The sequence below is a fragment of the Xenopus laevis genome, chromosome 9_10L, assembly GCF_017654675.1.
Source record: "Xenopus laevis strain J_2021 chromosome 9_10L, Xenopus_laevis_v10.1, whole genome shotgun sequence".
In the NCBI taxonomy this organism is placed as follows: Eukaryota; Metazoa; Chordata; class Amphibia; order Anura; family Pipidae; genus Xenopus; species Xenopus laevis.
Window position 1 is genome coordinate 109,061,256 of NC_054387.1, and position 14,574 is coordinate 109,075,829.

Genomic DNA, 14,574 nt, shown 5'->3' on the forward strand with positions numbered 1-14,574 from the left:
TTTTGCTAAATCTGCATCTTTATCAATGTCGGAGAGTAACAATTAAACCAGTGATCCCCAACCAGTGGCTAATGAGCAACATGTTGCTCCCCAACCCCTTGGCTGTTGCTCCCAGTGGCCTCAAAGCAGGTGCTTCATTTTGAATTCCTGGCTTGGAGACAAGTATTAATTGCATAAAAACAGGTGTACTGCCAACCAAAACCTCCTGTAGGCTTCCAGTTCACATAGAGGCTACCAAATAGCCAATCACAGCCCTTATTTTGCTCCACCCAGGATGATTTTTTATGCATACGTTGCTCCCCAATTCTTTATACATCTGAATGTTGCTCACAGGTACAAAAGGTTAGGGACCACTAAAAATATACCGTAGAATAAAGAACTGTCAAATGGATGCACAGAAGAGGTGTCCAATAAGCTGGTACAAATCTGGGCCGGTCAATGGAAGACTATGAGCACAAGATGGCTACTCTTCAAGATTATGGCAAAATATTGTTAATAAAAAGTCAATAGATTTATGCTGATGTGTTCATTCTGATGAATTCAACTCTCTAAACTCTCTAATGACCATTCAGATTAGTCACACAACTCCAGGCATAGAACTACAGAGCAGTGGCCATTATGTGGGCCATTTACATTGGAATGCTTATATAAAGTTCCATTAAACGAAATCTAATACACCACCACATATTACAAATTGAGCTGTAATTGTCCACCCTTATAGACTGTGTTGTACTGGGCATCCATAAATTAAAGAGATGTCATTGTTGTATTACTGGTTTAGTATTTGCTTATTTGAGACAAGAATTGCACCACTCAAAGGACAAATATGTCTGTTGACAAGGCAAGCAAAGGGGGGCTCCCCACACTAACCACTGCTTTAAATTACAGCAGAGATCATATTCTACAGCATGTAATGGCTTTACAGGAAACACTTTTCCCAATGACATTAAAGACAAGTCCAGAGGAAAAAATACCCCCTGCCTGGTCAGCTCTTATGATTAAGTCTTCTCCAAAAATAGTTCATGTGCCAAAAGAGCCTAATTAAATTTCTTTAAAAAGAAAAAAAAAAAAGATGATGCACCCAGTGGTTTGTGAACTTGTTAAGGAATTGAGAATTTATAATAAGCCCCTGAGGAACTGGAAATGTCAGCTGAATTTAAAGACTCAAATATTAATTTTCAGCATTTAAAAACTCAACCCTCTCTTTGGTTGAAAGATATATGAACTGTATTCAGTTTATCTGATTGAATTCAATAGACAGGGGTCATGAAAATACCTTCACATATCCAGCAGTTTTGCCTGGACTTCACCACCCAGTAGACCAAAATAAATATACTTGGTCAAACACAATGGATCTTGCTCCAAATTAGGGGAGGATGAGTTGTTAAATTTGTCAACACTCTTTATTCATTCCAATTAAATATATCGGACTTAAGCAAATAACTTCCTTTAGGACAATCAAAGACAACGTATATAGGGAATGGTTTCTAGTCCTTATTGACCAAGGTTTGCGTGATCAGAATAAACAGACTGAAGGAGACCATATTTTGTTCTATACAGGTATAGGAAAAATCGAATTATTTAAAATTGAGTCTATGGGAGAATGCCTGTTAGGGGCCTATCGGCTCCCAGCGGGTAGTAGCCAGGACCAAGGAGGAAGCTTAGGGTTCAAAGTCCACGTTCACGGTACAGACAAGGGTTCAAGAGTCAATGTAAACAAGTCCAGGCTATATTTCAATAGGCAGGCTGAAGCGTAGGGAAATCCAAGTTCAGGCAGGGTCAGAAAGGTTCAGAAATCAATCAGCAGGAAATATAGATGCACCCAGGAACCACACATAAAATCCTATTATTGGGCATTGAACCCGTGACCTCAACATCTTTTTATTTCAACACGCCGCCATCTTGGGAGCAGCGCTGATGGAGACTGGAGTGGCATTGGTTTCCTCTTACTGGATAACAGGTTTCCGGCTAAAGGATCCCATTCCTGTACAAGCTCTCAGGTGTGTTCAACAACTTTTGATGGAATCGGTACCCTCCGGCACTCAATCATAGGTAGTCAGACAGGTCCCTGTGGTCTTGTTGCCGATTATGGATTATAAGAATATCATTATTTAGATATTAGGTAAGGTGAAAATTAAACCGTAAGCCTTGCAAAGGATCTGGCTCTATAAATAGTTAATTTAAAACTATAATAATGGCAGGCCCAATCTGCCTGTGTTTGGTGTGTTTTAGTACTGGCCTTGGGACAGAGCAAAGGTCCATTTTCCTGGCTTGTCCTCAGCAGTAATCACTTTGTTCTGAAAGGCAAGATAATTACACAATTGCCTAATTTCTACAAAGTCTGTATACTTGGTTGATGGCAAATAGACTTGGCTTATCTAGTTAAACATGCCCTTAGTGACCGATATAAAGACTTATTCACAACCACGCCCCAGATATCAGTTAAAAGCAAATTAAAAAACAAAGGTGCAACGCATGGGAGGAGGGATCCCTCTCCTTAGATCGTTTGACCACACGACCCTATTTGAATAAATCAGATAGGAGGAACAAATAGTATATATAATAAAGACAGCTCTGAGACAGACAACTAGGGGGTCCGTTTACTAAAGTGCGGTAAATCTGACTTTAAGTTTCCGCATGTTATCGCTGAGAATATTTTTACGCCAGAATATTCGCAGCGACTAAGTTTACTAAACAGCGATACGCGTAGAAGTCATTGCGATCACTTGCGGTAACTACGTTAAGGAACCAGCTTACGTTAGCGGTAATTTTAGCGAGTTGCGAATTTTCTGGCGAAAAATTAAGTTTTTGCGAATATTTATGCTATAAAATAGTCTTGTTTTATGGCGGTTATTATGGCAATTTTTACTGTGACATTTATGGCCAGAAATGCACCTTCAAAACTCATAAACTTTATTGACTGATGATTATACCATCCAACAACATTACCAGAGTAACATCAATAAAACATGTCTGCATCATATAAACCCAAGAGAATCATATGAACAAGAAATGATACCAGTCAATCTCTTTGCTTCATAGAAATGCACAGTTTAATGTAGCCAATCACAATGAAACCAAAAAAGTGTAGAGGCTGACGAATCGTTGGACTGTGATGCCGCTGCCAATAATACACCTCTGAGCTGAAACTGCTGCTGTTGCACCAGATAGAAGCAGAAGCCAAAACATCCTGTCAGCAATAGCTACAGATCTCTCTCCTGCCAGCAAAGAATGATGGGTAAAAAAAAGTATTATGGGATATTTCCTGCCCCTTGAGAATTTTCTGGTGAAAAAAATACTTTTACGCCACTACATAGGTGGCGGTAAAAGTTTGCGAATATTCTGGCGTTAATTTTGTCTTTAGCACATTTCGCTGTTTAGTAAACCATGCGTTAATGTGTACGTAGCGTTATTTTCAGCGAATGCGATAACTGGCGAACAATTATTCTTGCGCTAGAAAATTCGCAAATTTATATTTACCGCAGGTTAGTAAACTGGCGATAACATATTTGGCGAAAATTCTGTCTATATATTGTGCGAATATTTTTAACGCACTTTAGTAAACGGACCCCTAGTCTATGGAAAATATGACAAGATGATTTCATTTCCTACTCAGTGATAAAATCCCGAAGGTTAAGTCCCCTTTTCAGGTCCAGATATTTAATTATAGGATTACACTTGTCCTAAAGCTTAACATCCGATTTAAATGGATAAAGTTTAACCTTAACATGTGGCAAGTGTGGGCTACACATTAACCAAAATATGTTTCTTTTTAGGGTTTTGAAATAGGTAAAAAAAAAGTCATTTGCATGCGGCAGATTTAGGTGGCCCATTTTAACTTGTCTTTACTTTTAATGACCACTTAAATTAGAACAGCGTTGCTTTTTAATTGACAACATGGAGAACAAAACCTTCAGTGTTCTGCTCTTAAACTGCGAGATCTCCCAAACAGAAACACAGGAACCGCAATTACAAAATAAACATCGTACCACAAACTGACCTTTGCAAAGTGAATACTTGTTTTCCGTGCAAATACTGTTTTTTTAATACAGCTAAATAGTAAGTAAGTAAAATAACAAACAGCCATCTGAAATCTAAGACTTTCTAATAGTTGCTTGACTACAATTCCCAGACTCCTTCACTGGCCCCTCACTATGGAAATAATGGTTGGCGTTAAGCAGCAGAATGCAGAGCAGAGGTGGGTGTCTTCGGTAGGATTTAATTTATGAAATGGTAGGAAATGACATATTTCTACCAATGGGTGGAATGTAAAATTGATCTTATAAGAACTAATATAATTGACTTATTTTATTTATTTTTTCAATATTATTAGTTTGACATTGATAATATCTTTTGCTTCGGCAGTGCAGCTCTGGTCAGCTACCAGAAACTTAAATGAGTATTTTCCCAAATAACATAGCTATTTTTCAATATATACGTTTTAAACTGCAAATACCTTCCTTTCAGAAGGATAGGGCAGCTCTGGTTGGCTCTGGAAAACAATGGTTTTTGGTGCCAATGGCAGGGATTTTCCATTTATTGTCCCAATGATACCTGAAGTTCAGGTCGGTCACCGCAGTGGCAGGATTATTAATGTGTCAAGGAGGAACAATAGAGTGTACACACAGCACTGAACATGGGAATAGGTTACGAGTAAAAGGAGCTCATGCACATTGACTGCATAACCATAAATAATTAGTGTTTAACCAGCATAGAAGACCATTCTCAGAGTTAAGCTGGCCATAGATGTTGAGATTTTTAAAAGATCAGATCCTGATCGTGAGACCACGATCTCCTCAGAACGATCGTATGATCGTACGAATTTACCATCAACTAAAAAGACCAATTTTCCAGGAAAACAAAGGGGAGCTGCCTGCTTGGCCCTGCAAACATAGATAGATTGCACTGGGGCCGACAAAGATTTTTTGACCTGGCCGATCAATTTCCTGACAGATGTCGGCCGAAAAATCGTAAGATGTACGATCGTTCGAATCCCACTAACCGCACGATAATTTCGAAGGATTGGTCGGGCTTCCCTAAAATCGGTCGTTCGGCAAGAAGAATCGTCGCGTCTATGGGGAGCTTAACAAAAGAACAGAATACACAACTGTGTTCAGTAAAGATGGGCAATGTTGATGATTTTAGTAGAAGGCCATGTGGTTGATACCTTAGCCAAGTGCACAGTTAACTTGAGTTGCAGTCTGTGACTTAGGAACAGTGGAAGAAACATTGAGGGTTTCACATTATGAGATAAAATAAGATGTACATGGTCTCCACTCGATATAACATCTCTGAAATACTATGGAATGTTCTGTTTGGCAGTTCCTTTCATCTAAAGGCTTTTCTCCAAGTGAAAGTTCAAAAGTATTCCAATGCTGATGTTGAAGCAGCCCACTAGTTACTACATTTCCATACATTGCTTGAAATGTATTTTCTTTATCTCTTGCATCTCATCAATGCACAAACATAATCAACATCTATGTCTGCAGCTTGGTTAGTTAAGTTGGGCTGTTGATATAAAGCTTTAATTAAGGTGGCTCTTGTGTCTCCCACTTCTGAAGATAAAGTCCCTGGAGAAGAAACCCTTTATTATGTATGAGCTTGGTTCAAGCTAATAACCTCTTCAGGTATATAACACCATAAACGGATATATACTTGTCCCTTTATGTGTCAGTTGTTAGTAGTTATGGCTGGGACACCAGAGACAGGTTTTTATGCAAATATACCCTACACAAGGACTTTCAGAAAGTGAAGAAAGGATCTATTTGGCATGTCTCCCATGAGTGCATTTACGTGGTTCTAAACCTAACCAGTATTGTTTTCCATTATTCTATGTCTCAATATAAGTATGGAAGAGTTAATGTCACAAGAATAGGTATAGGAGGACGCTCATGTATGACTGGTCTACATTATGGTCACCATAATATCCTACTATTGCTGCAAATATGATATATATGTTACCAATGTTTATTTATTTGTCCTAAATGTATAAAAGGGACAACAGATAATAAATAGATGATTGGTTCCAATTTATTGCCTGGTTAAACCATACAAGTCTTCTAGATTTTAGCCACTGGGGTTGCAGTCTATTAAGTACATTACTAAAACAATGGTGCAGAGAAATCACTGGGCTCTATTTGCAGAATAATATCTGTCCAAAGAGTATTTATGAATTTATTAGAGATTATAAGAAATATACAGATACTGTATGGTACAGGTATGGGATCCGTTATCGGTAAACCCATTATCAAGAAAGCTCATTTCCCACAGACTCCATTTTATCCAAATAATCCAAATTTTTAAAACTTGATCCAAACTAAGATATAATTAATCCTTATTGAAAGCCAAACCAGCTCTTTTGGGTTTAGTTAATGTTTAAATGATTTTCTAGCAGACCTAAGGTATGAAGATCCAAATTATGGTATAATCCATTACCTGGAAAAGCCCAGAATATTCTGGATAATAGGTCCCATATCTGTATTAGGAAAATGGGCTCTTTAATAGTATGAGGATTTGCTTCCATCATACAGTGAATATAGGTAGTAAATAAGAAAGTAATCATATTTTTACTTTATATTTCATTGGCAGCAAGACATACACAGTCCCCAAACCTTAAAAGTAGATGGCGCATACTACTGCTGGTAATTAGAGATTGTTATGCAACACCACCCATGGATTTTGCAAGAGGCTGTACATTCAAGCAGTGAGGTATTCAGCAAATTATGCAAAGAAAAATCTTATTTTGTTGTTCAAGTGGAGCAATACTTGAAAAAGACAATAGAGGAACGGAAGAGAAAGGCAGACACATATCATGCCAGAGTAATTACCTCTCCCAGTTTAGAAGCAGTGATAAATGGTTGGAATATTCTCAGTAACCAATATTATAAGGATTAAGTGTATTAAGCTCTGACATTGTGTTATTTATAGCACCGAATCCATATCATGTAGAAATAGGATTTTTCTTTCCACGGTGTATTTTATCTTCGTGTATACAAAAATTGCAGATCTAGGTTCTAGCGACCGAAATAAAAAGGCACCCACTACAGGTTGAATTTGAAGAGGATAATGGTTCACCTAATAATAAAGAAAGGCTGCTCTAGCAGGGAGGCACATCCCCTAAAGCTTATCGCAATTTATTTGGCTTACCACCATGGGATGCCGACTGTACAATACAAAGCAGGTTGCTTAAAAGCATGCTTGTCCTAGAGACCCTTTTGGGCACAGAGCTGTCAGTCAGAATTCATATATTAAGAGTATTAGCCACAAGGCAATGGAACCCACTTAGAAATTAATTTCAAGAGAAAAGCAGCTCCTGTAATCTTAGGGACATGCTTGTCTAGCGGCAGGGATATATCTTCCCTAAAGCTTTTTAGCAATATAATTGGCTTAAGCCACTGCTGGATTCCCCCTGTCCACTGCAGAATAAGTTGTTTTGCTTGAAAACATGGGTGCAGAGCTGTCAGTCACCATTCAGATTTAAAAAGAAATGGATTTGGAAATGACAGGACTGCCTTAAAGAATGTTCCACACCAAATTTCTTCAAATCTCAGTAATAAATATTTCCACGTCTGCCCATAGTGATGTCATAAATATGTGGGGCTGCTTTACTATATAAGGGATCACAGCAAGCCAATTTGGGTAGGATCTATGTTGAGTAATGGTGGGCAAGGGTCTGGGCAGTTATTGTAGGCACAGTCAGCAAATCTGACACTGCATGTGTAAAAAAGCACAAAAGACACTTTTTTAGAAATCAGATGGAACATTGGTTGATGTTCTTTGGTTCACTACTAGTGGCGGCTGCTTACAAGCTGATGGACATTTGATTGACCTTTGATGCCATGATACTGTTGTTGGTTAGGGATCCCTTTACTCCTGTCACTCCCAACAATAGTTCTAAGCAGATGATACAAATAATGAAGTAGTGTTTGTTTTTATAACAAAATGTATAGGCCCGAAAAGACTGTAGTTGGTTGCAAACCTCCAGTAGTTACACAGCCATTGGACCAGTAATCCAGATCTAATGGACTTCCCAGCATTGACTTAAATATCATGACATTGTAAACATAGTATTTTTCAATATCAATGAAAATGTGTAATAATCAAACAGAACATATAACAGGTTCAAGGTCTAGTAGCCTACCGAGAATAATCAGATGTCCACAGTAGACCTGTGAGTTATTCAAAAAGCAGCAAACGTTTAAATTTTTCCCATTTTCCAATGGAAAAGCTACAAACACACACATGGGAAAGAGCAGTAAAAATACACAGCCCTGCTGTACAATCGTTGTATGTTGCAAATGTACCTGGTGAAACGAAGAACGTTCTCCATAATGTTTTGTCCCTTGTAATATCCCGTATTTCTTTAGTCATGTTCACCAATCTGCCGGCAACTGGTGGCACACGACGGAAACCGAGAATCCTGGAAATGGTTGAAAACGGACGTTAAATGTTTGCCCCAAACATATGCATTGTTGCATTGTTTCTATACAATGTCTCTGCAGCATGTTATATCAGCAAAAGAAGACAATAACAGCCTCTCACTCCCAAAAAAGTTCTGCAAAAATTCTCCCACACGGCTCGTGTATAAGTTCTTCACTCTTCTAAAGCTGGCCATACATAGTTATTCATTTTGCAAGGTACCAAACAAAAATCATAAAACATAAATTGGTCTTATGCTTTCATTGGCATGTGGCCATGAACTAGTAGGCCCTACCGAAGCTCACATCAACATGCCCATGCACTCCTCACCTAACTGTATCTTGCCCAATAGACATCTGGCTGATTTTGGGCCAGATATTGATCAAGCAGGCCTTTTGTTTAGCCCCAAACACTAGCCAATAAATTGCTGACTTGGTCTGGAGGGGCCAAGTCAGCAGCTTTCATCGGCCCACCTATGTATAGCCAACTTTAGACACAGATCCCCACCTGCCCCTAGATCTACCTCTTCATATCCCTGATTCAACCATTCCCCACCCCTTTCCAGAATGCTCCATACTTGGATAATGGAACTTTCCATAATTTGAATTGTCATTCCTTAAATCTACTAGAAAATCATTTAAACATTAAATAAACCCGATGGCCGGTTTTGCTCCCAACAAGGATGAATTATATCTAAGTTTGGATCAAGTTCAAGGCAGTGTTTTAATATTACAGAGAAAAAATACTTTAAATACTTCTTAAAAATCTGGATTATTTGGATCAAATGAAGTTTAAGGGAGACGTCCTTCGATTAATTCAGAGCTAGCTTGATAACAGGTTTCCGGATATTGGATCCTATACCTGTGCACTGTACAGAATCCTCAACTCAGCTTCATAGAAACGTGTCGTCTTATCTAAAAATAATTGACTTACTGACATCCACGTTAGCGCTGCTTCCAACAGGCTGAATTTGATTCCTCTCTTGTGAGTTCTATAATATGCCATACTGCACCAATTACCGTATAGGAGGAGCGGCATACATAAATTTGCTTGGATGCAGTTGGATTATACTCGGTGGGACAGATGTGCTAATTTTTAGCTACCAGATCATCCAGTTAATTCTGTAAGTATATTAGGCAGTTCATAGCACCCCCCCCATAAAAATTACCTTAAATTGCTAATATAAACACCTGCAATAATAACAGCAGCTATTATGTTGGATTAAATGTGTTCCCATACATATGGTGCCCTAATTAGCAGGTCGGCTGATGAACTATGACAATTAGTCCTGTGTCTTCATCTCCCAATGGCGTCTGACACACAGACAAGATTATCATCTGGGCCCCTGTTCATAGGAAGCTGTGTGCGGGCGAAATAGCGGCCACTCCATCTGCTTATTGTTTGGTTCACTGAAACTCTATTAAATACGGCAGGGTAAGCTGCACTGTTTGCAAATCACTTGCCATTGCTCAGCGTTTCATTGCTGCATGTCATGTACATTATAGTTATGTTTATTCTAGACATTTTTTAAAATCAATATACAGTAGCAGCACATTGGGATAAAAGCAATATCCTATTTCATTAGCTCAAGTTTAAACAGCACTTTGCAGGCTCTTGTGCTTGAATTCCCTTGTGCACCATGCCACTGGAAAAAACGTTGGAAATCTCATAAATGAGATGTAGAGTCTAATACTAAATTTCCCCTTTGCCTTTAATGCATGGAGTTGCGGCACTTGACAGCAGATACATAGATGCATGCCGGCAGAGAAATGCACCATAACTGCCTCATTGGTTGTCTACAGTATATGATGTCATTACACAGGTATCGGATCCATTATCCGGAAACCTGTCATCCAGGCATCTCCGAATTACATTAAGGCTGTGTCTCATAGACTCCATTTTATCCAAATTATCCATAATTTTAAAAATTATTTGCTTTTTCTCTGTAATAATAAAATGGTACCTTGTATTTGATCTAAACTAAGATGTAATTAATCCTTATTGGAAGCAAACACCAGCTTTTTTTTTTAATGTTTACATGATTTTCTAGTAGACTTAAGGTATGAAGATCCAAATTAGGTCCATTATCCAGAAAACTCCTTGACTTCATGTAGGAGTCACCAGTGCTTCCCAACTAGTGGCTCGCGAGCATCATGTTCCTCACCAACCGCTTGGATGTTGTTCCCAGTGGCCTCAAAGCAGGTGCTTATATTTGAATTTATGGTTTGGAAAAAAAAAGTTCTGGTTACATAAAAACCATGTGCGCTGCCAAAAGAGCCTGTAGGCTGCAAGCCACATACGGACTACAACATGGCCAATCACAACCCTTATTTGGCATCCCCAGGGACTTTTTCAGGCTTGTACTGCTCCCCAACTCTTTTTACATTTGAATGCTGCTCATGGATAAAAAGATTGGGGACTCCTGATCTAGACAATGTATTAGAACTAACTGTCTTACAGAGTAACCGGCTCTGGCACAAAGCTACATATTGACATGTGCCAGTGATGTACAAACAGTGTCGGACTGGGATGCCTGGGGCCCACCAGAAAACCTTTGGCCACCGGCCCACTATCCAAAATATTTTTCCTTTTTTTTCTTTATTCTTTTAATCACTTTTCCTCAAATATTATCATCAGTCTCTACCTCCATTTCTTATCTTTATTCTTATATAGAAATGGGGCAACTGCTGTTTTATAGGCATACAAGGCAAATAGTTGAGGCAAATAGTTGAAATAGGTGAGTAGAAGGGCCCACTAACACCTGGGCCCACCGGGAGTTTTCCTGGTATCCCGGTGGGCCAGTCCAACACTGTGTACAAAGTGTCGGGTGCCCCTGCAAAAAAATCTTTGGAAAGGAGCAGTTCCATATCAAACAAAAACTAATTTACAGAGCAAAAATGTTCCTCACATTGCCACTACCTTTACAAGCAAGAGTGCAGTCAACCCCTGCACCTTGCTGTTGCTCAGCAAGCCATCCAATAGAATGAAAGTGGGTGATTCAATTTATTGTACATGGCTGTACAGTGGAGCTCAGCATGTGCTCATTGATTCAAAACCATGCCTCTACATTTTACTACACATACTTTTACTCTTGATTGCAAAACAAGTTGTAAGAAAATTGTATTTTTAATCAATGGCAAGACTTTGGAATGACATTTACCTGTCGAGGTGAAAAGCAGCAATCTCAGAATTGTGCCTCTCATAGTCCGAAAAGTAGAAAAAGTCAGGCGGTGTCTCTTGTTCTCTTGTTTGCCTAGAGAAGACAAATAATGAAAGAGAATGTCAACACTGTGCGTGGCCTGGCATAAACTGTGTAGCAAGAGAGTGAACCAAATAATGTTTATTTAGTATGCATAGTGATACACAAACTTCACACATGTTAATGTCTCCGTTACATATGCATTGTGCTTTCCAAGGCAATTAGACTACAATGTTATTTAAAGTGGTAATGTTATGCTTTACTGGAAAATGTGGGATTGCAAATAAATCTTGCATAAGAAGTGAATAATTCACACTGACTTTTCTTTATAAAATACTTAAAAATAACTCTGAGAGGAGCCATAACTAAACAAATCACTGTCTGATTCTTAAAGGACCCCTATACCAAGAGGAATACCAATGCCGGCATTGATTTATGTTCTCTCTTCCTCTCTGCGTAGGCTATGGTAAAAGCTAAGGAAGTTTCATTGCTTGTCAGGGTGCCATTTATTGTCTGTAAAAATATCACTGGTCCAATTCTTGGTAATAAAATTGTTTGGTAACATTAGTGCCATTGCACCAAGAACCAGCACTGGTGATGAACAAAATTATTTGCCAGCCATGGATTTGTGGCAAAATTCTCCATGATGCCTTCTGCAAAGTTTTTTTGTGAAAATGCAGCAAAAAGAAACACAACAAAAACATGCCAGAAAAAAACACAGAAAAAAACTCCCGTTGACTTCAATACATTTTGTGTAACTATTCACAGATTCGTGGATTTTCCAACAAAGAGAAATGGGACAGATTTGCTCATCACATCAGCAAAAAGTGGTAAGAAATTGAGAGTTGAAGGCTGATGCCCATGGTTCCCTCTAAGTTAGTTGGTTGACCCCTCTGCTGGTCACTCTGCCTGTGGTAGGTATATCTATTGATGTGTAGTTATCTGTCTCTTCTGTTATGCCTTTTGGATTGTTCCTGACACTGTTTGATTGCTTCTTGGCCTGTCCAATTTCCTGGACTTGGTCTAAATTGCCCTTCCTGTATCGGGGCATTACCTGCTTGTGCCAGTGCCTACCTTCTGCCTTGTCTTTAACTTTAATAAAGTGCTCCTGCTTTCCAAGCATCTGTCCTGCCTGTTTCCCAGTTCAGCCTCCTCCGTGTTCCTCACCTCTGGTGGTCCTTAGTGTCTCCTGCTTTTCTGTCACTGCCTAGTTCAGCTGGAATGATATGATGTTATGCCCCTTAGATTGCTAAGCACCCTCCCTTCTGGCTTCTTCTTACTGGATAATAAACCAATTGATAGTTCAAGCGGGGGAAAAAATAAAGGTGTAGTGTTACCAGGTGTTTCCACGCTAAACTGTGATTGAAGGTTTACATCAGTTCCTATGAGGCATCTTGCAAGCTAACATTTCCCACAATCCACACATTTGAAGAGTAAAGGTTGGGCCATTGTCTCTGTCTGGAACTGCCCATTTTAATCCAATGAGCATTAAGAAAAGGATTACCCAGGTAGAATTGTGATGGCAACTAAAATCCTTCAGCAAATAGTAAGAGGCTCACTCTTTTGTTCCCTGTTATGACAGTAACAGAACAAGAGCAGAAATATACAATGACAATCACAGACGGAGCCATAATAAGTGGCTGTTTTATTAAAGAAACTGGGAATGCCTGATATTCCCTTGTCAACCAAGTAGGATTCTTCTTCCTATTAGTGCATCTACCTTGAACAGACTCTGACAGTCCCCACTAAATGTCAGAAGACTGGAAATCCATTGTCATTGCCGCCTGCCACTTAGTATGCTCCTAAGGATGCCTGAGAAGCTTGCTGGGAGTTACAAGAGCTTCCACACTAAGGTTATCTCAAATGAATTTGTCCTTCGAAGATTAATATTGCCAAGAATATCAAGAGGAGCATTTTTACAGCAACATATACTGTATGGTATATATATAGTAGAACTCCCATTTTGTGTTTTTCAGAGGACCACATAAATGGTTTAAACTTCGGGAAAATCCAAAATCAGGGAAAAAAAGACTATGTAAAATGACAGAAAGCTTAAAATCAGGGGATGTAAAATTGAAGTTTTACTGTACTGTGTTTATTGCTTCATTTTATTGAGATTTATAGTGAGGATAAAATCACATATGATCCACATCTGCCACCATATGAACATCTCTTGAACATGTCGAGCAGGCAGTACATAAAAGTGTATACAGGTATGGGACTTGTTATACAAAATGATCAGGACCTGGATTTTTCCGTAATTTAAATTTCTATACCTTAAAGGGATACTGTCATGGGATTTTTTTTTCAAAACACATCAGTTAATAGTGCTGATCCAGCAGAATTCTGCACTGAAATCTGTTTCTCAAAAGAGCAAACATATTTTTTTACATTTAATTTTAACATGGGGTTAGACATATTGTCAGTTTCCTAGCTGCCCCCAGTGATGTGACTTGTGCTCTGATAAACTTCAATCATTCTTTACTGCTGTACTGCAAGTTGGAGTTATATCACCCCCCTCCCTTTCCCCCAGCAGCCTAACAACAGAACAATGGGAAGGTAACCAGATAGCAGCTCCCTAACACAAGATAACAGCTGCCTGGTAGATCTAAGAACAACACTCAATAGTAAAATCCAGGTCCCATTGTGACACATTCAGTTACATTAATTAGGAGAAACAACAGCCTGCCAGAAAGCAGTTCCACCCTAAAGTGCTGGCTCTTTCTGAAAGCACATGACCAGGCAAAATGACCTGAGATGGCTTCCTACACACAAATATTACAACAACAAAAAAATACACTTGCTGGTTCAGGAATGACATTTTATATTGTAGATTGAATTATTTGCAGTGTAAACAGTGTAATTTAGAAATAAAAACGACATCATAAAAATCATGACATAATCCCTTTTAGTCTAGTAAGCATTAATAAACTCAATAGCATTGCTTTGCCAGCGGT

General features: G+C 38.8%; 1 protein-coding gene across 1 annotated transcript in view; it reads right to left on the reverse strand.

Annotated features, from left to right (window-relative positions):
• The window catches only part of fam20c.L (family with sequence similarity 20 member C L homeolog), a 126,127-nt gene that overhangs the window by 26,398 nt on the left and 85,155 nt on the right, over positions 1 to 14,574 (reverse strand). The window contains exons 4-5 of the mRNA XM_018236411.2: positions 11,579 to 11,671; positions 8,304 to 8,419 (exon numbers count right to left, since the gene is read on the reverse strand). Coding sequence (XP_018091900.1) covers positions 8,304 to 8,419; positions 11,579 to 11,671 — 209 coding nt within the window. The remainder of the gene's footprint in view (positions 1 to 8,303; positions 8,420 to 11,578; positions 11,672 to 14,574) is intronic.